This window comes from Balaenoptera musculus, chromosome 1 (assembly GCF_009873245.2).
Source record: "Balaenoptera musculus isolate JJ_BM4_2016_0621 chromosome 1, mBalMus1.pri.v3, whole genome shotgun sequence".
NCBI lineage: Eukaryota > Metazoa > Chordata > Mammalia > Artiodactyla > Balaenopteridae > Balaenoptera > Balaenoptera musculus.
In genome coordinates, this window is record NC_045785.1 from 112,288,925 (window position 1) to 112,314,810 (window position 25,886).

At 49.9% G+C, this 25,886-nt stretch overlaps 2 protein-coding genes across 2 annotated transcripts in view; one reads left to right on the forward strand and one right to left on the reverse strand.

The window, feature by feature from the left end:
- The window catches only part of TDRD10 (tudor domain containing 10), a 44,656-nt gene extending 35,781 nt beyond the window's left edge, over window positions 1–8,875 (forward strand). Inside the window, 8 exon segments of the mRNA XM_036867468.1 lie at window positions 2,588–2,630; window positions 3,297–3,387; window positions 4,205–4,352; window positions 4,619–4,764; window positions 4,994–5,109; window positions 5,112–5,147; window positions 8,385–8,455; window positions 8,658–8,875. Of these exon segments, the coding sequence (XP_036723363.1) occupies window positions 2,588–2,630; window positions 3,297–3,387; window positions 4,205–4,352; window positions 4,619–4,764; window positions 4,994–5,109; window positions 5,112–5,147; window positions 8,385–8,455; window positions 8,658–8,690 (684 nt within the window). The 3' untranslated portion in view covers window positions 8,691–8,875.
- A 2,487-nt stretch (window positions 8,876–11,362) lies between these two features.
- Window positions 11,363–19,717, reverse strand: UBE2Q1 (ubiquitin conjugating enzyme E2 Q1). Its single transcript, XM_036827314.1, has 13 exons — window positions 19,291–19,717; window positions 16,955–17,059; window positions 16,516–16,620; window positions 15,834–15,884; window positions 14,113–14,253; window positions 13,804–13,888; window positions 13,475–13,535; window positions 13,193–13,283; window positions 13,024–13,082; window positions 12,894–12,942; window positions 12,519–12,614; window positions 12,092–12,158; window positions 11,363–11,620 (listed from the first exon to the last, which is right to left on the reverse strand). The coding sequence occupies exons 1-13, from the start codon at window positions 19,615–19,617 to the stop codon at window positions 11,589–11,591; spliced, it is 1,269 nt and encodes a 422-aa protein (XP_036683209.1). The 5' UTR covers window positions 19,618–19,717; the 3' UTR covers window positions 11,363–11,588.
- Window positions 19,718–25,886: the final 6,169 nt, after the last annotated feature.

The following is a 25,886-nucleotide window of genomic DNA, read 5'->3' on the forward strand; positions in this document are numbered from 1 at the left end:
AATGTCAGATAGTGTTACCAACCAGGGTTCTTGGCCTCCTTAATCAATAGAAATTGATAATGGGCCAGACAAGAAACTCACGCAAGGCGTTATTGGGGCCCCTCCTGCAGCAGCGGGGGGAGTGAAAACAAGCCACAGGTTCCCTTGCCGGTTCCCCGAAGCAGGGTGAGCTGGTTCCGTATATGGGGTGAGGGTAGGAGTGCGTCCAGCGCTCGGGCCAGAGGGGGGCTCAGGTGGTCTGCCCACCCCTTTGGTGGTGCTGTGTTCAGGGGGCTTGCGCGGTACCCTGCTTTTGCTCCCGGCTCTTCAGATGTGGCAGTTGGGTTTTGGGTTTTCCGACTTTTTTGTATCTTTGCCCCTACTGCATATGCACGCAGTTATTTTTAGTCCCTTATAGTTTCCTTGTATTTCGTTGCTCGAGGAGACGTGTGTCCAGGTACAAGCACAGCAGCAAAGGGTCCCAGGGCCCAGCCTGTCTCAATAGTAAGTACATGACAGAGAACTGAAATAAGGTGATGTGATAGAGAGGAGAGGGGTCACTTAGATGGTTCTTAGGGAGTCCTCTTTGTGAGGAAGCGACCTCTCAGCTGAGCTCTGGATGACAAGTCAGCCTACCATGGGTAAGACCAGGGAAAGAACATTCCAGACAGAGGGGCCACCTACAAATGCCTCAGAGTGTGACATGGGGGGAAAAGGGGTAAGTGGGCAGAGAAGAGGTCAGTGGGAAGGAGGGTAGATCATGGCGGCCTTGGTGAGCCCACCTGGAGACTTTGAATTTTATTTGTAAGCACAATGGGAAGGTGTTGGAAGGTTTTAATCAGGTGAGTGATGTGATCTGATTTTGGTTTGTAAGAGGTTGTGTCTTCTGGGTGGGGACTGGATTGCAGGAGCCTGTGTGGCAGCGTCTTTGGACACTGTTGTTACGGTCCTGGTAAGAGATGGTGATGGCTAGTATTGGGGTGGTGGAGATGGAGAGAGAGGAGTGTGTGGGTTTGGGTGTGTTTTGGAGGAAGAGATGGCTTGACTTGCTGATGAATTTGATGCAGAGCTAGAAAGAGAGATGAATTTGGCCTGAGCCGCTAGGTAGATAATGATGCAGCTTACTAAAATTGAGAAAGCCAAGGTGAAGCAGCTTGCGGAGGGTCCGTTTTAGACATGCTGAGTCTGTGTACCTCTTGGTTGGCCTGTCAAGGAGGCGTCTCCATGTTGGAGTTGAATTCCACAGAGTCTTTGGGGCTGGAGATCTGGGTTTGGGAGTCTGTGGTCTGTTGTTGATACCTAAAACCGTGGAGCTGGAGATGACCTTGGAGAGAAGGTAGATGGAGGAGAGGACCAAGTCCTGGGTTGTGCCAGCATGTATTGGTTGAGCTGAAAAGGGCCAGCCAGGGAAAGAGAGGGAAAACCAGATGTGTGCAGCATCAAGGAAGCCAAGAGAAGAAATGTTTCCTAGAAGAGGGGATGGGTGGGATGCTGCCAGTAATTTCAGAACGGAGGACGTGGAGGATTCGGTAACACGGAGACCGTGGCTGAGCCACTTCAGGGAGGCCTGACTGGAAGGAGCTGAAGATAAAATGTCAGGCGTGGAAGGAGACAGGACTCTAGACACCCCTTTCAGTGAAGGGAGCAGAGAAAGGTGCTCGCCAGAGGGGGTGGGGGGCGAGGCAGGGTCTTTGCAAACATGGATAATGGAGCATGTTTTTTTCCTGGTGGGGGGTGTCCACCGGGAGAGAGATGGCAGTAGAGGAGAAGGGCCGTGGCTACGGGGGTGTTGTCCTCGAGAAGGCGAGACAGTGCCAGCCCCAGAGCCAGACTCTTCTGAGAAGGTAACAGAGGGATGGCAGGGGCGGCGGTTTGGGTGGTGAGAGGATGAGGGGCCTCCCATCCAGTTGCTTCCAGTTTTCTCCTGACGAAGAGGCAGGTTCATAGGGTGGGCGGAGGGTGGGGAGTATGGAGGGTTTGAAGAGAGGAGAGGGTGAGGTGTCGTCCATTGGAGGGAAGGAAAGGAAACTCACTGGGGGCTTACCATGGGATTGTGGCATGTCCATTTGAGAACAGTGGCCGCATGTGTTCTCAGGTAGCGGTCAGCGGGGAGTGGGGTAAGCAGCGAAGTGGCAGGGCGGGCAGATCCGTGGGTGTAACCAGGGGGGGTGGATTTTCCAGGTGTGGACGGTGGAGCAAGGGAAGCCAGTGTGGGTTGAGGGCTGCAGGATTGTAGTCTTTCTGTCTCCACCCAGCCCTGCTGCCAGAGTAACCATTTCCACCTCTTTCTCCCCTAAGAAGTGCCCGCAGGGGCCTCCCGGGCTAAGCAGTGCTGGGCTTCTGCGCCTGTAGGTACCGACGAGCACCCCCGGCAGCACCTCCCTCCCTCCTCCCTTCCTGTTCCTTGAACCTCTTGTCTTTGGTTGACTCAGGACCCCCACCCGAGAGAAAGGAGAAAGTGGAGGGAGTCCCAAAAGTCAGCTGAAGCCTGTGTCTGCACAGGGGCTGTTGCTGCGCTGTCTCCAGATCTGCTTGGAGAGACTCAACACGTAAACCAGTGAAACGAATACCACTATGCCTGAGTGATACCTTTTCTTTTTCTCCCTAGGGTTTGGAGAAGGCCTCTGGTCAAGGATTTGCCAGAACCACTGGTGAGATCCTGAGTTGCCATCTGTTCCCAGGACATGTCTTTGCAGCTCCTGATTCACTTCTCCCAGCCTCCATTCCAGCTTTGTCCCACGCTGACCCCTCAGTGTAGGAAATATCCCTTTTTATTCCTCTAGGATGCTTTCTTTTAATTAATTAATTAATTAATTAATTTTTATTTTTTGAGGGGCTGCATTGGGTCTTCATAGTTGCGCGAGGGCTTTCTCTAGTTGCGGTGCGCAGGCTTCTCATTGCGGTGGCTTCTCTTGCTGCGGAGCACAGGCTCTAGGCGAGCGGGCTTCAATAGTTGTGGCTCGCGGGCTCTAGAGCGCAGGCTCAGTAGTTGTGGCGCACGGGCTTTGTTGCTCCGCGGCATGTGGGATCTTCGCGGACCAGGGCTCGAACCCGTGTCCCCTGCATTGGCAGGCGGGTTCTTAACCACTGCACCACCAGGGAAGCCTCCTTAGGATGCTTTCTTGATTAAAGAATGTCATCCAGCAAACCCTCCCCACCCAGCTGAGGATGTGGAGGCCGAGACCTAGAAGGATGTAGCTTCACTTCCCATCTCATCCTGCCTCTGAGGGTGGGGCCAGGGCCTTCTGGGGGGCAGGTGGGGTACGGTCCTCTGAGACAGCCCTGGTGCCTCCAGAACACAACCTTCTGCTTTCCAGCTTGTACACAGCTCGCTCCTAAAGCTTCTGTTGACCCCTGTGAGACAGAGAAACTGAGGACAAGCATCTTTGCAGTTCCCATGGAAATGAGGTGAGCAGAGGTGGAGAGAGGCCGCTGGCAAAGGACAACTATAAACGTCTGCTCAGTCCCTAGAGGGTGGCGGCAGGGATGGTACTGGGGCGGGGGATAAAGTTTTCAGGAACTCCTGCGTCAGACCCAGGCTCTAAGGCTGTGACCCGCAGTGACTTACACAGTCTGTCTCCATTTCTGTACAGTGATGGCCTGTGACTCTCCCCTACTCTGGATGCCATGAGATCGGCATGTCCACCACATCTTCTGCTTTAACGGCAGACACCATTCTTAATGTCAAGGATGCCAGAATATTCTGTTTGACTTGAAATGCTATAGGATGTGTTTTTTTTTTCGTTTTTCTGAAGTGGCAGGTCTGCCTTTCTAACCGTGTGTGACTTACGCGATAGAGTTCGTGGAGTGGTGGGATGAGGTGTGGCATGTGCTTAAACACAGGGAGGAGTGGTTTGGGCATTGCAGACGTGTCCTGCATTGTGGACGGTCCAAACTTGCATCACTTGAGGTTCATGAATCACTCAGGCAGGCCCAAGGTCAGCCCAGTGAGGCTTTTGCGTGTCTCTCTCGGTGGAGTTCCCTGGTGTGTTTTTATTTCCCTCTGCCTCTCCCCTTCCCCAAACTCTCCAACCCCTGTGTCCCCTGGCGTGGTGCTTCCTTTGCTCCGCATTATGATTACTTGGGCACTTGTCTTGTTCCCACCCTGGGGGGTGCACAGCCCTCTTGTCAGCGTGACTCTCCTGCCCAGCATCCTCCAGGACAGGTGTTGGTTGAATCACTCCTGTGTTCACTCCCTTCCCTTTGTTCCCTGTTCTTCCTGCAGAGGGTCCTTCTTGGTGCTGCTCTTGAGGGAATGCTTCCGAGACCTGGGCTGGCTGGCCACCGTCCACAGCGTCGGCGGGGACGTGGGGCTGTTGGTGACTAGTATTGTCCCTCAGACCCCCTTCTTCTGGGCCATGCATGTCACGGAGGTACAGGCTTGTTGGTGGTCCTCTTGGGCTTCGGTGCCACCTCGTGGGGCCCTGCTGGGGTAAGCGTGGTGATGGGGGCCCGTCAGCGGTGGACATCCAGAGTGGCCGCACTCTGATCCCTGGTTGAGCCTCATTCTCTCTCCCACGTCATACCTTCAGTTCCCTTGGGGTGGATCAGCGGTGCTGATGTAACAGGTGACACCTGCAGAGACAGACGTGCGATGTGGGGCAGGCAGCGAGGCCCATGGCGTTTGTACCGTCCACAGACGCTGCACCAGAACATGCAGGCGCTGTCCAGAGCCCTGGCCGAGGCGGAGGAGCAGCAGCCCTACCTGCACGACTCGGCTGTGCGGCGCGGGACCCGCTGTCTGGCCGAGTACCAACTGGGTGATTACGGACGGGCCTGGAACAGGTGTGTGCCAGGCAGGGCTGCAGGTCTGCTTCTCCATCCTCTGGACTCTCGTTTATTTGCTGCTGCTTCCTCTCTCAAGATATCTCTCCTCTGATCACCTCTCCGTCCAAGGTGGGGAACAGCGTAGGAAACTCCCATTCCTCTTAGCCCCGACCTTCAAGCCCTATCTGTGAGGACTGCTGTGCGTGGCACCAGGTGGGACAAGCCTCCTCGCCCTCCCTCTGGCCAGGTGCTGGGTGCTGGACCGAGTGGACTCCTGGGCTGTTGCCATGTTCATCGATTTCGGCCAGTTGGCCACCATCCCAGTGCAGTCCCTGCGCAGCCTGGATAGTGACGACTTCTGGACCATCCCCCACCGGCTCAGCCATTCATGCCGGAGAAAGGTAAGGTGCCCTCCACCCTCCTGAGCACTCGGAGACAGGAGATGCTGTGAGCGCCTCTGGGACCTTGGCGGGAACGGCATCCGGGGCAGCCGAGGCCCTCAGGGTGCCTGCCCTTCAGCCTCTATTCTTTTGATCTCACCCCAGTTTTCGGCATCTGCCCCTTGCAAAGCTGCTTCTTGAGAATTGGTTTTCACACCTGGTCTCTCTGAGCAACCAGATCTGGAAAGGAACCTCAGGTGCTGCCCGAAGGCTGAGTTCTCTGGGTGGAGTGAGGGGAGGGCAAGCCTCCCAGTCTCGCTTCTGCCAGAGTGGCTCAGCTTCCATCTGTTTCATGTACATCGAGTTTTGCTTAAGATTTCTTTAGAGAAGCATTCTGTGTAGAAGCAAACTGGAATTTGAAGACCAACGATAGGGGTTAGAGCATTTGGACTCAGTATCTCCTCCGATGTGCTGTTTGTTACTTTATTTTTTTCTTTTCTTTTTTAAATTGAAGTATAGTTGGTTTACAATATTGTGTTAGTTTCAGGTCTACAGCAAAATGATTCAGTTATACATATATATATTTTTTTCAGATTCTTTTCCATTAGAGGTTATTACAAGATATTGACTATAGTTCCCTGTGCTATACAGTAAATCCTTATTGTTTATCTATTTTACGTATAATGGTGTGTATCTATAAATCCCATACTCCTAATTTATCCCTCCTCTCCCCACTTCCCCGTTGGTAACCATAATTTTGTTTTCTGTCTGTGAGTCTGTTTCTGTTTTGTAAATAAGTTCATTTGTATTATTTTTAAGATTCCACATATAAGTGATATCATATAATATTTGTCTTTCTCTGTCTGACTTCACTTATTACAATAATCTCTAGGTCCATCCATGTTGCTGCAAATGGCATTATTTCATTCTTTTTTGTGGCTTCTTTATGCATTCATCTGTTGATGGACATTTAGGTTGCTTCCATGTCTTGGCTTTTGTAAACAGTGGTGCTATGAACATTGGGGTGCATGTGTCTTTTTGAATCGGAGTTTTTGTCTTTTCCGGATATATGCCCAGGAGTGGGATTGCTGGATCATATGGTAACTCTATTTTTAGTTTTTTAAGGAACCTCCATACTGTTTTCCATAGTGGCTGCACCAATTTACATTCCCACCAACAGTGTAGGAGGGTTTCCTTTTCTCCACACCCTCTCCAGCATTTATTACTTGTAAACTTGGTGAAGATGGCCATTCTGACTGGTGTGAGGTGATATCTCACTGTGGTTTTGATTTGCATTTCTCTAATAATTATCGATGTTGAGCATCTTTTCATGTGCCTGTTGGCCATCTGTATGTCTTTTTTTTTTTTTTAATTTATTTTTTTGGCTGTGTTGGGTCTTCGTCGCTGCACACGGGCTTTCTCTAGTTGCTGTGAGCAGGGGCTACTCTTCGTTGCGGTGCGTGGGCTTCTCATTGCGGTGGCTTCTCTTGTTGCGGAGCATGGGCTCTAGGCACGCAGGCTTCAGTAGTTGTGGTGCACTGGCTCAGTAGTTGTGGCTCGCGGCCTCTAGTGCACAGGCTCAGTAGTTGTGGCGCACGGGCTTAGTTGCTCCGCAGCATGTGGGATCTTCCCAGACCAGGGATTGAACTCGTGTCCCCTGCATTGGCAGGTGGATTCTTAACCACTGCGCCACCAGGGAAGTCCTGTATGTCTTCTTTGGAGAAATGTCTATTTAGGTCTTCTGCCCATTTTTGATTGGGTTGTTGTTTTTTTGATATTGAGCTGTATGAGCTGTTTGTATATTTTGGAAGTTAACCCCTTGTCGGTCACATCATTTGTAAATATTTTCTCCCAGTCCATCGGTTGTCTTTTCGTTTTGTTTATGGTTTCCTTTGCTGTGCAAAAGCTTTTAAAGTTTCATTAGGTTCCATTTGTTTCTTTTTGCTTTTATTTTTCTTGCTTTGGGAGACTGATCTAAGAAAATATTGCTATGATTTATGTCAGAATGTTTTGCCTGTGTTCTCTTCTAGGAGTTTTATGGTGTCATGCCTTATGTTTAAGTCTTTAAACCATTTTGAGTTTATTTTTGTATATAGTGTGAGGTGTTTGTTACTATAGATCCAGGCACCTGTGGAGCCTCAGTTTCTACACCCTTGAAACGGAGAGGCCCCTTCTTTGCTCTGCCCCTTCTCGAGACTGGGGTTTAGGTGAGATGTGAAAGAGTGAAAGAATGCTTTGGGGGCTGAGGAGAAGTGGATGTGAAGAAACACACATACACACAAAATAAGATGGAAAAGCACCTCCCCAAAGTGCAGGGCCAAGCCTCCCTGCTAGGCTGATGGGCACCACCCAGAGGTCACCTTGGGTCATTGCATGAAGAGGGGCCCTGCTGCTCGGCCTGGGGAGTAATGCCAGTGCCAGCAGACAGGACCTGGGAGCTTCTGGTGGGCTGAACCTGACTGCTTGGGTGTTGGAGGGTGGCCCAGAGTAAGGAGCCCCTGCCCCAAAGAGCAGCTCCCAGCCTGTCAGAGGGGCCAGAGTGTGCAGCCCGGATGTGGGGGTTCTCAGCTCTCGTGTGGACTTTGAGATGGCCCCGAGGCCAGGTGGGCAGGTGTACAAGTTTTCTCCCTTTATGGATGAGGAAAGTAAGCCTCAGGAAAACAAAAGGGACTTCTTCACGTTTCATGGCAAGAAAATGGCATAGCTGGGGGTGGAACTGAGGTCTGACCCTTGATATGAGCCAGTTTCATGCATACAAACAGTCCCAGAGTTTGGGGGGATGGCGGGAGCTGAGTAAGGGCAGATGTCCTGGAGAAAGGTGAGTGTCTGACCAGCGCCCTGCCCTGCCTTGTCCCAGCAGGTAGGAATGCGCACTCGTCATGGTGAAAAGGCTCTCTGCCTTTTAACCTCCATCTCTCCAGCCAAAACTCTCAGAGCAGAGTTGAGTGAACACAGTTTTCTGTCTCCAGAATTTCCATTAGGGAATGTAAAATCCCAGATCCCTGTAATTATTTTAACAACAGTAATGCCTCCTTTTACTTGCTCTTACTTTGCCCTCCCCTTCTCCTCCCTCTGCAGGGCTTATTATCTCACGATATCCTGGCAGCAGGGAGTGAGCACTAACTAGCAGAGACTTGCCTACAGGACCTGGTCTGCAGCCAGAACACTTTCCTGCAGCCCCGGCTTCTCACTTCCCTCCTTGCTCCTCCTGCCTGACCAAGCGCCACCAAGGTTTTGTTGTTGTGTTTTGTTTTACAGATATTTTGAGTTCATATCAGGTTATCCATCTCATCCTCAAAGGGAAAATCACTGGTGCTTTGAACTTGGAGGTAACTGCTGTGTATCTACTGTTCCCCTCCCCTCCCCTCCCCCACCTCCCAGGGTCTCAGCTGCAGGCCCTGGCCTCGGCCTGGATGCTGCGGGTTTACCTGTCATTCCCTTAGAGGAAACAAACTGAAGTTGTCCAGGGGTTGGGTGGACCACCTGGGGGCAGTCCTTCCTTCCCAATCAGATTTTCTCTTTCTCTTCCAGTTGCACATCCTGAAGTTTGAAGAGTTTAAATAACATGGCTACAATCGGCATGTTTCTTCTCTTGTCTAGATTCAGCCTGCTCTACCCTTTCACTCTTGAGGCCTTGGGGGTGAAAAAGGCCACAGCGGTGCCCAGGATTGATTGGATTCCCCTTTGCCTTTCCCCCAGCGCACTTCTCAGTTTGTCATGTGCCTTCCGTCCCCCAGCTCAGCGTGAACATTTGAACCAAACATGGGACGCTTCCATGAGGTTGAAAGTCTGATGTAGCCAGTGTATTCTTTCCTATGTCTCTTCTTTGTACCCTCAGAGCATGATATAAGTTGCCCTGACAGATTCTGGAGAATGGAGGGGCCCACTGCTTAATTTTCCTGGCATTCTGTTGTAGAATCAGGTAGGGAGCATTTAAACATTGATGCATCGCCTTGGTGAATAAATGTTGGCATGCTTCACGTTTGGGGTGATTGATTCCTGTGTCTAGCCACCCCTCCCCAGTGCTGCCCTCTAAAACCGAAGCAGTGAGACTGGGAAGCTGCCGTGTGCCGGCCGTGTGGACACTGCGTGGGATTATAGATGCACACTTGCATAGGGTATAAGTTGTTTTTTTTTTTAACATCTTTATTGGAGTATAATTGCTTTACAATGGTGTGTTAGTTTCTGCTTTATAACAAAGTGAATCAGTTATACATATACATATGTTCCCATATCTCTTCCCTCTTGCGTCTCCCTCCCTCCCACCCTCCCTATCCCACCCCTCTAGGTGGTCACAAAGCACCGAGCTGATCTCCCTGTGCTATGCGGCTGCTTCCCACTAGCTATCTATTTTACATTTGGTAGTGTGGGTATAAGTTTTCTTTCCTTTCTCTTTGCCTTCTTAGTGGACAGAACATTGGTTCAAGATGATGTGGCCTTGATTTTATTTATTTATTTTTTAATGCTGTGTAACTTCATTAGGAGCCTAATGTAAGGTTATGAAAGGGACTGTTAGGTTTGACAAGAAAAGTGGAAGACTTTCTTAGAGTCGGTGTTTATATAGCTATAGCGCACAGGAGCTGGTGCTTCCCTTGACATCAGGTGAATGTGGATCCCATTATTTCTTTAAATAATTTGATTAGAGCCAAACTATTTAAATAATTTTATTTGTTTCATCCTTTGGTAGATGAGAAAAATACATTACAAAATACATTATACTGAGGACAGATCACAGTACACATTACTAAAAACACAATCTACTTTCCAGCCAGGGCTGGTGATAAGTTCAGAAGAAAGCCTCAGAGGCCTTGAAAACCAGATTTCAGCTTCATGAAATGAGTTTCCCCCTTGGGTCCCCTCTTTGTCTCCACCTCAGCATAAATTAGCACCCTGTATCAGGTGGTGTGGTGGAGCAGGAGCAGCGTTGAGTGGGACTGGTGAACTCTCCGTCCACCTGAAGCAGCAAAACATTACAATCCCTTAAAAGGGGGAGAAATGACCAATGTTAAAATTGCTGTGTCAAACAAAGCATTACAGAACTCTGGCATCTTACAGGTTCCCAGATGGCTGTCCTAAGTCTGGGCTTTCTAAGATGAGTGTCTTCACTTAGCCATCCCTGGCCTCTGGCGTTTGTCACCATCCAGTCTGTAGGCAGAGTAGGTCCAAAGAGGCTGCCTCTGCCTCAAAGCAAGCTCACTGACCAGGAGGCAGGCAGCGCATACCACATGCAAACAAACAGTACGCCTGTACTTTTAAATAGCAGGAACAGACACGGCACCTACGGTTCAGCTCAGCAGACTCCCCTCCCCAGCAGTTCTCAGAGCCTGAGGTAAGGACGCAGGTACACAGACCAACCCCCTTAAAGCTGACCCTTTCCAGTAGGACCCACCTTACTAGTGCCTTCAAAGAATCCCCAGTCTCCAAGCCACACGGCTCCTCTTTGATACGACCAGATGAAGCAAGAGACGGGAGGGGGCAACAACGGAGCTACCAACCATCACCCTTCAGTGCCACTTGCTGGGAGGGAGGGGAACCAGTGAACACTGGAGTGTTAGCTACACAGCATGTTGCTGAGACCAGAAAGGTCACATACATGCTTGAGACTCTGCCCCCATCCCTACTCAGTTCATTTGAAAGTAGTTCTGTGAAGCAGCCTCTTAGGCCTCCTTGTTATTTCTTTCTTAGAAATTTGAAAACATCTGTGACTAGAAAAGTAGTCCTAAGAATTAAGTTCATCATTTCAGTCTACTACTTTGTGGTTCAGCAGGCCAGGCTCTGCATTCCCAGGCGTACAAGTGCTGGTCACTCCAGAGGCCTTCAGGGGCGAGCCAGGTGCGTGCTTCAGCTCCACCTTTCTCTGGCTTTAGCAGCGAAGCGCAGCCCCTCATAGCTACCAAAGCCACGGAGGACTTGGTGCCCCTCCCCCACTGCTCAAGTAGTTCAGGAGTGGGGTTGGGGTGGGACACGGGGATAAAAATAAAGATGAGTCAAGACCAGCATCTTCAAATTAACAAACTGTAATTGTTTTCCCAAAGATACATTTTTTTTTTCATACACATCCATCATACACTGTAACCAAAAAAAGCAGTGTACATGAAATAAGAGAAAATAAATTAAAAATCCATAGCATAGGTAAGGAGGCTCTAGTCTGGAGCACAGCTGAGTTTCCAGCAATATAAGGAGGCTCGAAAGTTTCTTTTATAAGAATGCCTGCTAGCAAGGGTTCCAGCCAGGTGGTTGGTTGGTCTGTAAGTCAGTCTTGAGTATTTGAAACAGTTGTGTTTGTTTTTTTTTTTCCTTAGCGTTTAGAATAGCCATCATTGTCCTGCAATAGGCAGAGCTATCACGTCCAGGAAAAATGAGGGAGGGAACCACAGAGGCAGCGTGAGATCCAAATACAGCATTCAAAGGTAATTGGTCCAGTGGTGCCTGGGGAAGGAAGAAGGGGATGGCACTCCCGGGTTAGCCATCTTCCTTCGGGGGTGTGTACCAGCCTGCAAAGAAACCAAAGAACACAGTGAGGTGGAGACTGATGTCCACCCTCCCAGCCCCAATCACTGAAGACATCTCCAGGGTCAAAGGTGAAAAGAGTCTAGAAAGGGCTCCCCAGTGCGGGGAGAAGGTGTATGGGAAGGTAAGAAACTGCCTACCTGGAGATTATAAGGAAAGGGAGAATGATGCACCCAACCTGAGATGACAGCAGAGTGGGATGAGCTTTCTCACAGGGTGGTGGGGAAGAGGGGCAGCGCTGAGTCTGCCGGCGCTATGGACCGCTGGGGCTTTACTGGAGAAGAGGTGGCGGACGTTAGCCTCCACCTCACTGACTTCTTTGGAGAACAGGGGCAGGTGCTGTGTTAATGGGTGGTAAACGCTTGGAAACCAAAAGGGGTTCTTGCTGTTTGGCTGGAAGTGGAAACCTCAGGCTTGGCAAAGGTCCGAATCTGGAGTTGTGGCGCCAGCCTCACCGTTTTTTTCGTGGATCTGCACCAAGGACTTGTAGGACTGCTGTGCTCTTGTCAGGCTGTATTGAGACTGGGGAGAGGAAGCCACTGAATCAGGCCACCAAGCAAGGCCAGCTGTGGCCCTGTTGCCACCCAGGAGTCCCAGCTCCCAGCGCCATGCTCTGCTGACACACTAAATACCTTCCACCTGGGAGGTCCCCTCAGGGCACAATCCCCTAGCTTTCCCTTTCCAGACCTGCACCCTCCCCAAAGTCCTAGGCTGCCCCTCAGACCAAGGCCTTGCTCCTGTTCCCACTGCGGGCATCCTAGGCCCACTCATCTGATGCTGCCAGCCCACAGATTTTATCCTCTCAGTCCCTAAAAGAAGGCCGCCTTGGCCTCCTAGTGGCCTAAAGTCCAGTCCCACCAGGCCCAGGTCCAGGCTCCTTACTTTGTTGGCTCCAAACTGCACGCGTGCTTTTCCCTTCACCAGTGTGGCACTGATCTGCATGATCACTGACTCTATTGAGTAGGCACTGCTCCAGCCCTAAGTAACAACAGGGACAAAGCAAACAAGTCAGGAGAGTTTCCAGAGAAACCTTACGCTTGTTCTCCAGAGAGCAGCTGCACCTATAGAAGGGCCCCTGCCCTTCTCTCCCAGAATGGCCATCACCTGTTTGCCCAGGTCAGTGGGCACAGGCCCTGCGAGGCAGAATGAAAGGGCCACGTTGTGCCCATCACCCAACCCGGGGGGCGGGGGCGGGTGGTTAAAGCTCAGCCTGGCGCTGCCCAGGCCAGCCAGGCCAAGAATGAGAGACAGGCTCACCTGCTTGGTGAGAAGTTCCATGCAGATGGCACCTCCGCCCAGAACATACCTGCAGAAGAAAGGTTAGTCAGCTGTGACTGGCAAAAGCTCCCCACCCTTCCTCACCCTCTGCCCTTACTGAGCTACTCACCCTCCGGACAGGACTGGAGACACAACCCTGACGAATGGCGGGTCAAAGGGAAAGTTATCCTGAGAGAGACAGAGGCAACGATCAGGGAGGGGAGGCCAGTGCCCTCTGCAGCACTGTTAGGTGGAGAAGGAAGCCTAGGCCAGGGACGGACTGGAAAGGAAGACCTTACTTTAAAAGAGAAGTTTAGTAGGATGAAGTCAGCTCCTTCTTTCTCTTTGAGGATCTGGAGATCGTTGTGCAAAGCGCTGTCCTGGTCAACTCTAGGAAGCAACGAGTTCAGGCTCAGCTCCAGGTCCAGCTCAGGAGCCTCGAGGCTCCCACCAACCCTGGGCGAGCAGCAGAGGGCCAAGCCACTGCCCACACCCGCTCCCTGGGACGGACCTGGAGACTCCCACCACAGTGGCTCCACTCACTACTCAACTTCTTTTCCAATCCCACAGTCCCCACTCACTTGAGGAGTTTGACATTCCAATCATACAGACTGTCATTCACGAGTTCGACTGCATAGTTTCCTGGAAGGAGGGAAGAAAATGGGTGTCATTAGGTGATGGTCCAAGTGGTGAGTAGCCCCCGATGCGGATCCCTCTCCCATGCTGAGAGGAAAAAAGGTCAAAGGCTCCAGGTTCACCCCAGATGGACATGCATCCAGTCTAAGCCACTGGAGTGGGGGTGTGCCATCCTTGGCCTGAAAACTTCATAAGCATCCGTGCATCTGCTGCCACCACCATGCCCTTCTTTGTGAGAAGCTCGCGTTCAGACCCCTCTCTGAGGCAAACTCACCGCCTTTGAAACTCTGTGATCGGTATATATCCCTGAGCTCCTTCATCAGCCGGTCAGTAGCCTGCACCGAGCCAGACACCGCACCCTACAAGGGAGGGAGGGAGGACAGAACGTCTCACGGTCATGTGCTTAGAAACACCACACTAGACCTCAGGGGCAGTCTGGCAGCCAGGATTCAGGCGAGGATGAGGCACACCCATAACCCACCCAGGAGTGGATTCTGCTCCCCAGACCGACGCTCGATGCCTACCACCTCCCAGCCAGCACCAGCCGACCCCTTGGCCCAGCTTCTCCCTAGAGAGCACGTACATTTAAGTAATCTTGCCTCTGGTTCTTTTTAATTTTCTCTAGTATGGCCAAGTTTTCTTTTCCGATGCCGTCATCTTCAGATTTCTTACCCTCAGCTGGCTCTTCTTCTTTCATCTCATAGTGATCTAGGTCTTCTGTGTCCTGGGGGAGGTGTGGGGTGGGAGTGGGATAGAGGAGGAAAGAAACCAACACACGTTGTGGAGAGGGGCCATCGCCTTCCCAGTCCCACTTGACCTAGAGCTGCAGGTCAAGGAACAGTAGTCTTATCTGGCATGCTAATGAGTAAAATACCCGTTCCACTGCTGGAAGACTCCCAGTCCCATTCCGCCCACAATCTAAAGGCTGTGGCAAATCTCTCCTCCTATTCAATTCTCAAGCTGCAGAACTGCGTAAGGGCCTAGGGAAAGCGAGCAGGCTCAGCTCTCTTGTTGCCCAGACCTACCCTGCTCCAACCATCCCTAAAGCTCTCCCTTGGCAGCAGAAACTCTTCCTTAATTCCTAGAATGACTTTGGCCTGACGCTGTGACTCAAAGCTCATGTTTCATCAGGTGACTTTTGTACCCAGGAGTTCCCAGGACTCCAGGTCTAAAGGAGAAAGCTGGATCAGAAATCTCCTGCCTTCCCAAGTGCTGGGCCTGATGAGGTATGCAGAGGTACCCAGTGCCAAGATGGAAATAAAGAAGGAGGTCCAGAAAGGCAGATGGTAGAGGTCAAGAACAGAATTAGTCCCTATTTGCCCCGCTCTAAGTGAGGAAGTAGTTCACTGTACATGAGGGAGGAGCCTATAGCCAGGATTCAGGCCCTCTCAGTCAGACTCGGGAGGGCTGTCCGCTGTCTGAGAGGAGAATGTTTCAGGAATCCCCAGCCCTTTGTGAGGCTTAAGACCCTGACAGAGTTACAGAAGTTGCAGAACCTGGGATGTTAATTCAGTGCAGAGAAACAAAGTGATCAGTGATCTCACTCTAGCAAGATATGTTAATACTACATTAGTTGTTGATATCTACTGAATGTTTAATTATATGTCAGATACCGTACTAGATGCTATACACACTAGCTCCTTTAATTCTTATAACCACCATGCCATTATTCTGTCATTACCCCCATTTTACAGATGAGGAAGCTGAGGTCTAGGTGAGGTTAGTTATCATGCCCGAAGTCATACACCTCTTTATAGAGCTAAGATGTGAATCAAATTCTGTCTGACTCTGAAGTTCAAGTTCTTAACCATTATGTTACATTCTGCAAAAGTATGTTTTTAGAGAATATATCAGATAAATTATTTAGCATTTATCATGTACTGAATGGAGCATTTTACATGCAATCCCTTATTTAATCTTAAAGACAACCCTATGTAGTAGTTGTTATAATCACATTTTATAAATAAGGAAAACTGCAGCTTAGTGAGAGTAGGTAAAATTCCCCAATTAAGAGAGTTAGGAGATACAGGATGCCCGCTCAGGTTTGACTACAAAGCCATCTGCGATTAACTTCTTGACTATTAAGTGTAAAGAGATTTGCACTTAACTGTCTTCAGTGGTTGGATACGGGTGCCCTGTCTCCTCCTCTACTACACTGCTGTTCCTCCAGGTCAGTAAATCTGTCTTTATTTCCTTTGGTATTTTTCTCTCCCCAGGTCTAGACTGGTGCTCTGTACACAGCGGGCACTCAATGCTGCTGACGGAAAGAGCTTCCTACCAGTGCCGCCTTGGGTGGAAGCCTACCTCAGGCATCTCTTCATCTTCATCTTCCGAAGATACATCTTCCTGTGTACACTGCAGTGGGGAGGGAAAAGAGGGAGATGAGACCCCAGTGGTTTCCTAGAATGCAGCCTCTGACCTACTCCCCTGAGCCTCTGGGTCTGGAAGCTGTGCGCCTGGCCATAATGCTACCAGCCTCTCCATCAGCCAGAACTGAGTGGAAGCAACAGCCTAGGGAATGACTTCACTACCAGTCCATTATTCCTCTACCACCATATGCCAAAGAATGAAAGAGAAGCACAATGGCTGTTTCTGTCACCTAACTCACAAATCCCAGTTTTATCTCCTCAAGAACCCCTCCTTTATTAAATCATCTCTAGACTGATACTGCATTCTTGGATCTTAACAAGGGACCTCGGTCCCCAATGGCTACCTACTGCTAATTGTAAAAATCCCCCCCCATATCCCCCCATGAGGGATGATCCTGCCCAGGAGAGTGAGTTTTGATCGGAGAGGTGAAGCTACTGGTGCCCCATTTAGCTGGATTCCCTTCTGGAGAAGAGGCCAAGAGTCATGATATGTGTACGTGTTTGGAGTAGGGCTGGAGAGAAACTACTGCAGCTTCATCTGAATTAACATGCATTTTTTGAGTGCTGTCTGTGGGGCAACTCTGCATAACAGGGTCCAAAGCCCCTCCGTTGCTCACCTGCTCTGCTGGCAAGGGCTGATCCAGCATCTCCACATCTGGATGCTGAGGGAGGTTATAGAGTTTACACAGGTCGGAGATGATCCTCTTCAGATGCTGCAATAGCTGGGGGTAGGGGACCACAGTGATATCAAACACTCCTTCCCCACCCCAATATGGACAGGTACGTGGGTGAGCTCTTGTCTCAGCCCCCAAACTGGTACCTAGTTCTCTAAAACTCAGACCACACGGCCATGGGGAGGAGCTTAGGGGACGAACCCTGGGACTGGTGCAAGGCTCTCCCTCTGGCTTCAGGAAGCAACTCCCCTAAGACGTCTGCCTCAAATGTACAGGCTACTGCACCACCCACTTTCCAGAGACGCCTTTCACAGGATGTTTTCATGGCATGGGTGTCACAGGAGGAAAATGCACTCCCACCTCAACACCCTGGCCCCCTCACCAAAGTATTCCCTTTCTTTATGTCCACCAGCCTCTCCAAGACAGCAGCCAAGTTAGGGTCATCGGACTCCACTGACCAGATGGGGGGCACAGCAGGGTATGACTCCTAAGGGGAAAAGAGCAGGGAGAGCAGTCAAGATGGGAGACTCTGGGGAAAGCTAGATTTTGCCTGCCTGCCACGCACCAAGACTTCTAGTTCCTTTGCTCTCCACCGTTCCCCCTGCCCCTCTCCCCCCAAACACACACATACAAGCCCAGTGCAGCAGGTCATTATCTAACCAAGCAGCTTCCCAACAAATCCCAGACCAGGAGAAAAAGTCCCTGGGAGGACCCTTTCCAAGAAGCCCGGTCCCTTTCTTTATTTTCTCAAGAGTAAACATCAGAGAAAGCAGCAGAGCCAAACCCTGCTAACAGTGAGGGAGACTTCCTATCTCCTGTGCTGCCTCTACAAGTTCCAGACCTGAAGTTCTCCCACACCCAACACAGAGGCCCCTGACCCCCCTTAACCAGTTGAGGAAGGGATCACCTCATCACAATCACACTGACAGAAAAAAAGCAAAGACCACAGATTACTTTCATTTTAGCTGGGGAAGGAGGGATTAGAAACTAGATTATGTCTCCAGAACCTAAACGTGAAAGGGTAGCAGGAAGAATCTTCCCACCTCACTCCCAACAGAACCCCTCAAAGGCCACTTCTCCCCACCTCTCCCTTGGGAAACTGCCACCCTCTCAGTCCAGGCGTAGGCTGTAGGGCTCCACATGGCAGGCTGGGAGAAAGAAACCTACGCTACTAACATTCCCAGCATTCCTGAGCCACGGTGCCAAATGCAGCCTGACCAGACTCCCCCTCTGCCCAAACCAAGGGGGCCAGTTCAGGCCAAGTCTTCTTTATAGGGGCCACACAGAGTCTGACTGAGAATCTTCTAACTAACCTCCTTCCAGGGACAAAGACAGCAGATGGCCTCTGGCAACTGGGAAGGCAGCTAGAAGGGGGCAAACCTATCCTTAAGCAATTGGAAGCATAATTCAGGTACAAAATCGACCCCTGAAGTTTCCACATATGCCGAGAAAACCTTATCCTCTTCTACCAGGGGTCTTAACTCTGCCATGACTCTAATCCTCAATGCTGGAGGAAAACAAATTATCAAAGATGCTCAAGTCTTCAGCTCACGGAACCACACCGAGTCCTTCAATCTCAACTTTTTAGTACGAAAAAAGATGGGATTGGAAAATCGAACACACGAGTTTTGGGGGTGGGGGGGACCATCCAACCCAAGCTGAGGCTTGCCTCATCAAACCTTGACCTGGTTTGATGGAAGAAAGGGATAGAAAACAAGAACCATGTAAATTGAATTCAGGCCCCAAAGTGCCACACAATTCACAAGTCTGTCTTTCCCCAGACTACTCCCATTTGCAGTCTGCCTGCCTGGATTAAGTACTGTCTCCTGGCTTGCTATCCAGTGCTCCCAGCAGGGCGAACACTATCACACCAGGTGGTATCAATCACTGTAAGTGCTATACCATGCGGTATCAGGCATTCCCAGATTATCAGAGGCCAACCCTCTTCACAGGATGTTTGAGGGTAGCCTAGGCAGGAGAGGTAAGGTGTCTCCTAGTCCTGCACGCCTAGGATGGAATGATGTTCAGTGGGAGAAAAGGAACTGTTACCGCTCAGAATAAATGGGAAAGCCCTTGCAGGGCAACTGGAGATATCCATAGAGAACAGGAGGGGAGTGGCAGCTACCAGCTGGGGCAAAAGGAGGAGAGTTAGAGGTTACACCAGAATAAAAGGGAATCCAAAGGAGAGGAAGAAGAGGAGTCACTAAACTGCAAACCATCACTTGGTAAAATTCAGAGAGCAAAGAGGAGTTGAATGAGAGATGCCTGGGCAGGGATCTCACAGGTGGCAACGTCCTAAATCAAAGGTACTACTGAGAAGGGGGCATCACTGAAATCTGCAGAGTTCCAAGCCAGGTCCTTCCAGCTAAGGTCAATGCAGAGACCTGGAACCTTAAGATGATAGTGGTGGGGACAGGGGCATTCCCAGGGATCAAGGTAAAGTCGTGAAGTAGCCCAAATAGGCCAAAATCATGAACCTTGGGATGTGGGTGGGTTAGTGAAAAGGGGTAGTCGAGGCGCCATATGTCGGGGTGTCCCTGACCATGAAGAGTAGAGATTCTGGGTGCACAGGAGAAACAAGTGTAACCTGGAGAAAAGGAGCCGAGCCCCGAGAGGGGATTCGGCCTCCCAGGTCTTTCGACAGCAAAAAGCTGTGTGGGGTGATCCTGAGTCCCAGACAAGAGCCCCCCAGAGACGCACACGCGAGGGGATCCTCACCGTGATGTTGCAGTGGATGCGGACGGGATCCCCAGGCACCGACCCCCGTGGGGGGAGATGCGGTCCGGGCGCGGCCCCCGCCCCGGCCCCTCCGGCCCCAGCCAGCAGGAACTCGCAGCTCAGCTCGTCCAGGCAGGCGCTGGCAATGCGGAAGCGCTCGTGGCCGCGGTGGAAGATGGACTCGAGCAGCTTCAGCTCCCGCCTCAGGCAGGGCCCCGGCCCCGGGCCCCCCCCCGGGCCGCCCCCGGCCCCCGGCGCCGCCCCCTGGCCCCCCAGCTGCTGCCCCGGCCCCGGCTGCTGCTGCCCCTGCGGCTGCGGCTGCTGCATCCTCCGCTCCGCTCCGCTCCGGGGCCGGCGGGCCGGGAGCCTCCGGCCTCCGCTCCGGGCTCCGCCGCCGCCGCCGCCGCCGCCGCCGCGGTCCGCACTTCCTGATCCCCCCTTCGCCAAGATGGCGCCGCCGCCACCTCCGGGACAGGGCCCCCCCACCCCCCTCCGCTCTCCGGCCCCCCCCAGCCGCCGGAAGCCGCGCGCCCCTCCTCCTCCTCCTCGGCGGCCCCGCCTCCGTCCCCCCTCACGTGACCTCGCTGCTCTGACCTCCCTCACGTGACACCTCTCTCCTTCCCGCCCCCTTGTTCTCCACTGCCACCCTCCACATGTGACTGGGGGCTTCGGGCTCGCAGCTTTCAGCGCCTCAGTGCGTGTTTACGTACGGCGTACGTGCGTGCGACCGACGGCCCTCGCCGCCTCTCCCCTCTCACGTGACCCGGCGCCGCGTGCTCCCAGGGGCTACCCGCGCGGGACCCTGTTTCCTGCTCTGGGCCCCTCTTCCCCCGCCCTGAGCCGCTGTGAACGTGCCGGGCGCTTGGTGGGCAGAACAGAAAGTGGGAGAGCTGCGGACGCCGCTATACCGTATTTATCCTGCGCTCACACGCCTGTCCTTGGCGCAGGGTCCCTGACGCTTTGCCCCCTTGGGGACACACTGAAATGAGGGGCGTGTGATTGGGGAAGGAACCAGGGACCCGGTTACAGGAGGCTTGGGTTATCGGACATTCCGTGCACTTGGATTAACCACCTTCTCTCAGTTTCCTCATCTGTACGATGACTTTGATGAGGATAATAATGCTTGCTTTGCCTGCTCCCAAGGATTGGATGCGAGGAGATCACGAAGGGATTGGTGGTCAATTAATGTACGACGGGTAGACGATAGCTCACTCTTCGCGCTTATCAGATTCCTTGAGTCTGGGCGAGGCAGGTGGGGAGGGACGACACGGGCTTCCTCTGCCGGGTCTTGAAAGGAGAGCAGCACTAGTCTAAACCATTAACCAAGCAATAAGATGAAAGGAGACCACAATCCCAGTCCCAAGTCTCACCGGCTAACACCTTGTCGCAGTGGTCCTGGCATTGCCAGGAGTAGGTGGCAGTGCCTCCGGGGCCTCGCTAGGTGGCACTATCACAAAGGACAAAGCTGGCTGAGGTTCCTCTGCCAAGGGCTGGTGTTAGCCCGTGGTAGGGCCTGATGGAATCTACCGAGCCAACTCGGCGCTTGAGAAGCTGGCCGGATTGCCACCTTCTCCTTTCACTTGGACTGAAATGAGTTAGCCTTTGTTGGAAGCTGACTGTGCACCTCGGTTCTTTGTGCTGGGCTATTCATTTATATTGTCAGTGGCGGCTGATAAAGGCCTTCTTTGGCTAAGCTGGGCTCTGGGTATTCAAAGATGATTGAGATGTGTTCCTGGTCCTCCTGGGGCTATTTATCTCCTTTGAGAAGGCTGAACAGTTAGCTACATGTCACCTCTGTGTCTCAATGTGCAAGTTGGGGGCATAAAAGGCTGTGGTAAGAATTCCCGTTAATTGAACTATATTCAGTATCTTGTAATAACCTATAATAGAAAATAATCTGAAAAAGATATATATATTGATATATATCTGAATCACTCTGCTGTATACCCAAAACTAACACAGTATTGTAAATAAATTAACATCAATTTAAAAAGAAAAGAATTCCTGTTTACTGAGCACTTCCTGAGTCAGGGTATCCTGCAAATATTTCTAAACCCCCCCACCCTGTCCCCACGCGCCCCCCCACCCCCACCCCAGCCAGCAACATTGCAAGGGAAGCATTTCTATCCCTGTTTTACAAGAGGGGAAAAGGAGTGACTGCCCAAGGATTTACAGCTAGTAAGGAGAGTTCCTGGGCATGTCTCCAAAGTCCATGCCTTACCCATCTCTGCTTTCCTCTGATGCTTTCTCAAGAAGTTTTCACATGTCCACTGACTCTAGCCCTTACCCAAGAAAACCACAAATGCAGCCATTTGGAAGATCCTGAATTCCATATTTTATAAAGAGTTTTAATTACAAGAAAACAACATGATGAGACAGTCTCACAATGTTGCACAGACTCTAAGGCCCCCAAGGAGGAAACTCAAGTCGTGGTCACTGGGATGAGCTCAGTCGCTTCCTCTGCTGGTGTGTTCAGCATTTCAGCTCTCTGGCTGGGAGAGTCCTCTGGCATCTAGAAGCCTAGTGGGGAGTCATACCTGGTGTTCTGCTGAGATGTGTAGGGCAGGGGCATTAGAAATGGAAAGGAAGTTATGGATATATTAATTTAATGAACACTTGTGTGCTAGGGGAACAGGAGTGAATAAAACAAAAAAATCCCTGCCCTCGGAGCTTACATTCTATTGGGGGAAACAGACATGATAAAGGTGGAGTTGACAAAGCAAACTCATTAGAGAAGAACAAATATGTACTGAGCATCTGTGACACGTGATGCACTGGGAATGCAGCACTGAGCGAGACAGACCCAGTCTTCACCTTTTCCATGTATTCAGGCTGGGAGAAAGTCAGATACTTCATGAGTTGTTTGTTACACATCCATCCACTTAATTGCAGTTATGGTTAAGTGCCTCAAAGAACAAGACTAGAGATCTGGGAAGGCCTCCCTGAACAAGTGATATGCTAAATTCTGAAGGGTAAGTAGAATTACCTAAGGGAGGAGAGACTGGACACTGTCTGAGGCAGAAGGGGTGGCATGTGCAAAGGTACTGAGGTAGGACTATGACAAGCTGGAGGAACAGAAAGTAGGCCTGTGTCTAGGGTGAGGAAGAGAGAGTGATGAAGGTAAGCTAGGCAGGGGTTAAGTCTTGGCAGATATTCAAACCCATGTTTAGGAACTTGGGCTTTATTTTAAGATGCAGGATGATCAAAAAGTCACTAGAATTTTGAGAGGCTCTAGATGCCTGGGTAACTAATGGTAGTAGTGCTAACAGAGGGTAAGACTTCTCAAAGGAGAGCTAAACTTTGTGGGAAAGGTGGAGAGTTACAAACACATTGAGTGTGTGGAGGGAGGGCGACGTGGACAATCTCCCGGACATGCAGTAGGGTGTGGGTTCTGAGTTTGGGAGAGAGGCAGAGCCATAGGTGTTAACGAGAGAGTCAGCTACAGCTCTTCTTTGAATTAGACCATAAAGGGGGCAGCACAGCTGAGTAGAAAGAGCATAGACTGGGGAGTCAGACAGAACTGGGCTTAGATTTGAGCTTCTCTGATTTGGAAGCTCTGTGACCCTGGGCAAGTTATTTAATTTCTGTGAAATGCAGTTTCCTTATCTGTAAAACGGGTATGACACTCTGACTTGCAGCGTGGGTCATTGTGCCAGTGTAGATGAAATGGGATATGTAAGATGATTAACACATCTTACAGTGCTGGGCACATAGTACATTGCTCAGCAAATGCTAAACCCTGCAACTGCTATGATTACTGTTAACTGCCACAAAGTCAAGAGGTACTCACCATTCAGTAAACATTTATGGAGTTTGTCATGTGTCAGACACTGGTGGAGGTATGAATATACAGCAGTAGACAAACAGTATCCCAGCTCCCTTGGCACTTACATTCTAAGTTCAAGGAGTTATGAATAAAATAACCAGAGGAATATCAGACTGGTAAGTAGAGGCAAGGAATTAAAGTAGGGTCATGTGGGAGAGAATGACTGGGGGTTAGTTTAAGTCCAGTAGTCAGGGGAGTTCTCCCTAGGGAGGTGGGGTTTGAGCTGAGATCTGATGACGAGAAGGCAGGCCTGGGAGGAACTGGCAAAGAGCATTCCATCAGGGAGAGCCAACCTCCAAGACCCTGAGTGAGAACAAAGGTGGCGTGGTCTAGAAGCAGGAAGCTCATGATATACCGGCTGAGAGCATGGGCTTTGAACCCCAGCTCTGCCAGCTGCTAGTGGTGTGACCTTGGGCAAGTTAGTTAGCCTGTCATGCTTCACTTTCAGCATCTCTAACATGGAAACCACCCTACCTCATATGTTTGTTGGGAGGATTACGTGAGATAACACATGAAAAGTGCTCAGTCCAGTGCACACAGTAAGAGCTCATTTTTTAAAAAATAGAGGATCAGCATAGCTTGAGTCTCATGAAAGAAGAGAAAGAGGGGTAGGAGATGAGGCCAGTGAAGAATAGAGACCACAGTAAGTTGTTGGGTTTTATTCAAAGTACAGCGGGAAACCATTGAAAGATTTTAAGCAGGGAGTGGCATGATCTGATTTAAAATATTAAAAGATCGCTCTGGGGAATTCCCTGGTGGTCCAGTGATTGGGACTTGGTGCTTTCACTGCCGTGGGCCCAGGTTCGATCCCTGGCGGGGGAACTAAGATCCCACAAGGCAAAAAAAAAAAAAAAAAAAAAAAAAAAAAAATCACTCTGGCTGCTCTATGGAAAATGAATTACAGAGATTTTTTTTTTCTTCTCCAAAAAGTCATGTCTTATCAGAGTGAACAGATGCACTTGTTTTGGGCAGAGTGAGCAGGCTTCTCCTTTGAGTTGCTCCCAGAAGCACAGCATTCTGTCACTGACGCAACAAACGTGTCCTGAGCACTTGCTCTTTGCCAGATACTGTAATAAACACTGGGGATGCAGAGACAAGTAAGCTCAGTCCCTGTGGGGACAGCCTGGCTTGATTCTTGGCTCCTCACATGACAGCTGCTACTCATGTTATCATTTTTGTTGTATTTCTTACCCCTGCTCTTAGGAGCAGGTGGTAATGGATGGAGTGGAGCCAGATGTAATCAACTGTAATACAATGTGACAAATGCAATAACAGGGATGAAGGAGGACTACTAGCCTTGAAGGGTGCTAGTAGTCAGGATTAACTCCCAAGAAAGAATGTGAAAGTAGAAGTTACTTAGATGGAAATGGGGGAATGTTTTTAAAGAACTGGCCCTAAAGTAGAAGGAGGTTGGGCAGAAATGCCTAAGACAAAGGAGGAATGACTTAGGAGAAGAGGGGAAGAGGACAAGGAAGGGGCTCAGCACAGGCAAGATCGTAGAGGTGTTGGTCATGGGCGCTTTAGCCTGGGGCCCCGGGGTAACCCTAATAGTATCAATCCTTCTGGAGGTCAATTTAGCAATAAATGATTAAATAATCAAAAAACTAAAAAAACCTTTGACTCAGCAATTTCACTTGGAAACTATTAAAGGTATGTGCAAACATTTACCTACAATGGAATACTATGCAGCTGTTAATATAGTTATCAAAGAATAATTATTGGTATAGAGAGATGTTTCAGAAATAGTAAATGAAAAAGGAAGGTTACAGAGCTATTTTACAGTGTGCTCCTTTTAAAAAAGTAAATGAAAATACATACATTTGTACACCAAAAACATGAACAAGAATGTTCATAGCGGTATTATTTTTAATAGTCCAAAAGAGAAAACAACCCAAATTTCTATCAGCGGCGGAATGGATAAACAATGGTATATTTATACAGTGGAATAGTCTACAGCAGTGAAGATGAATGAACTACAACTACATTCAACAATGCCCTTGATTCTTACTAACATAATGTTGGGAAAAAAAAGAAAACCCACAAAAGATTATGATTCCATTTATATAAAATTCAGCAGGCAAAGTTGATCTATGCTATTAGAAGTCAGAATAGAGTTTACTTTTTTTGGGTCATTTTTTTTTAAGTGTGGGAAAATACCCATAACATAAAATTATCATTTCAACCATTTTAAAGTGTGCAATTCCGTGGCATGCAATACATTCACAAAGTTGGGTAACCATTACCTCTCTCTAGTTCCAGAACTTCAAGCAGTACCTCTTAGGCAGTCACTCCCCATTCATCCCTCCCCCCCCCCAATGATGTTATTTTCCAAGAGGAGGGAATAATGCCTGGAGGGAACATAGTGGGGGGCTTCTGGATATTGGTAACGTTCTCTTTTTTTTTAAATCTAGGTGGGAGTTACATGGCTGTGTTCATGTTGTGAAAATTTATCTCACTGTACACTTATAATTTACATACTTTTTGCATGTATATTATATCTAAGTACACATAGATAAATGTGGAGATATACTGTATATATATGAAATGCTAACAGCGATTTTTTTGCTAGGAGGTAAGATTATGAATCTAGTTTGTGTTTTGCTAACTTGTGTTTTCTAATTGCTCTTTATGGATATGTATTAGTCTGGTAGTAAGTTTTTAAATTTAAAATATCTTAAAGGAAAATAACATTGTAATGCCTTTCAAGAGAAAATGTTCCTTACCATCAGAGGCACTGGGAGTGTCCCACCAAAACCTTGCCTGGTCACTA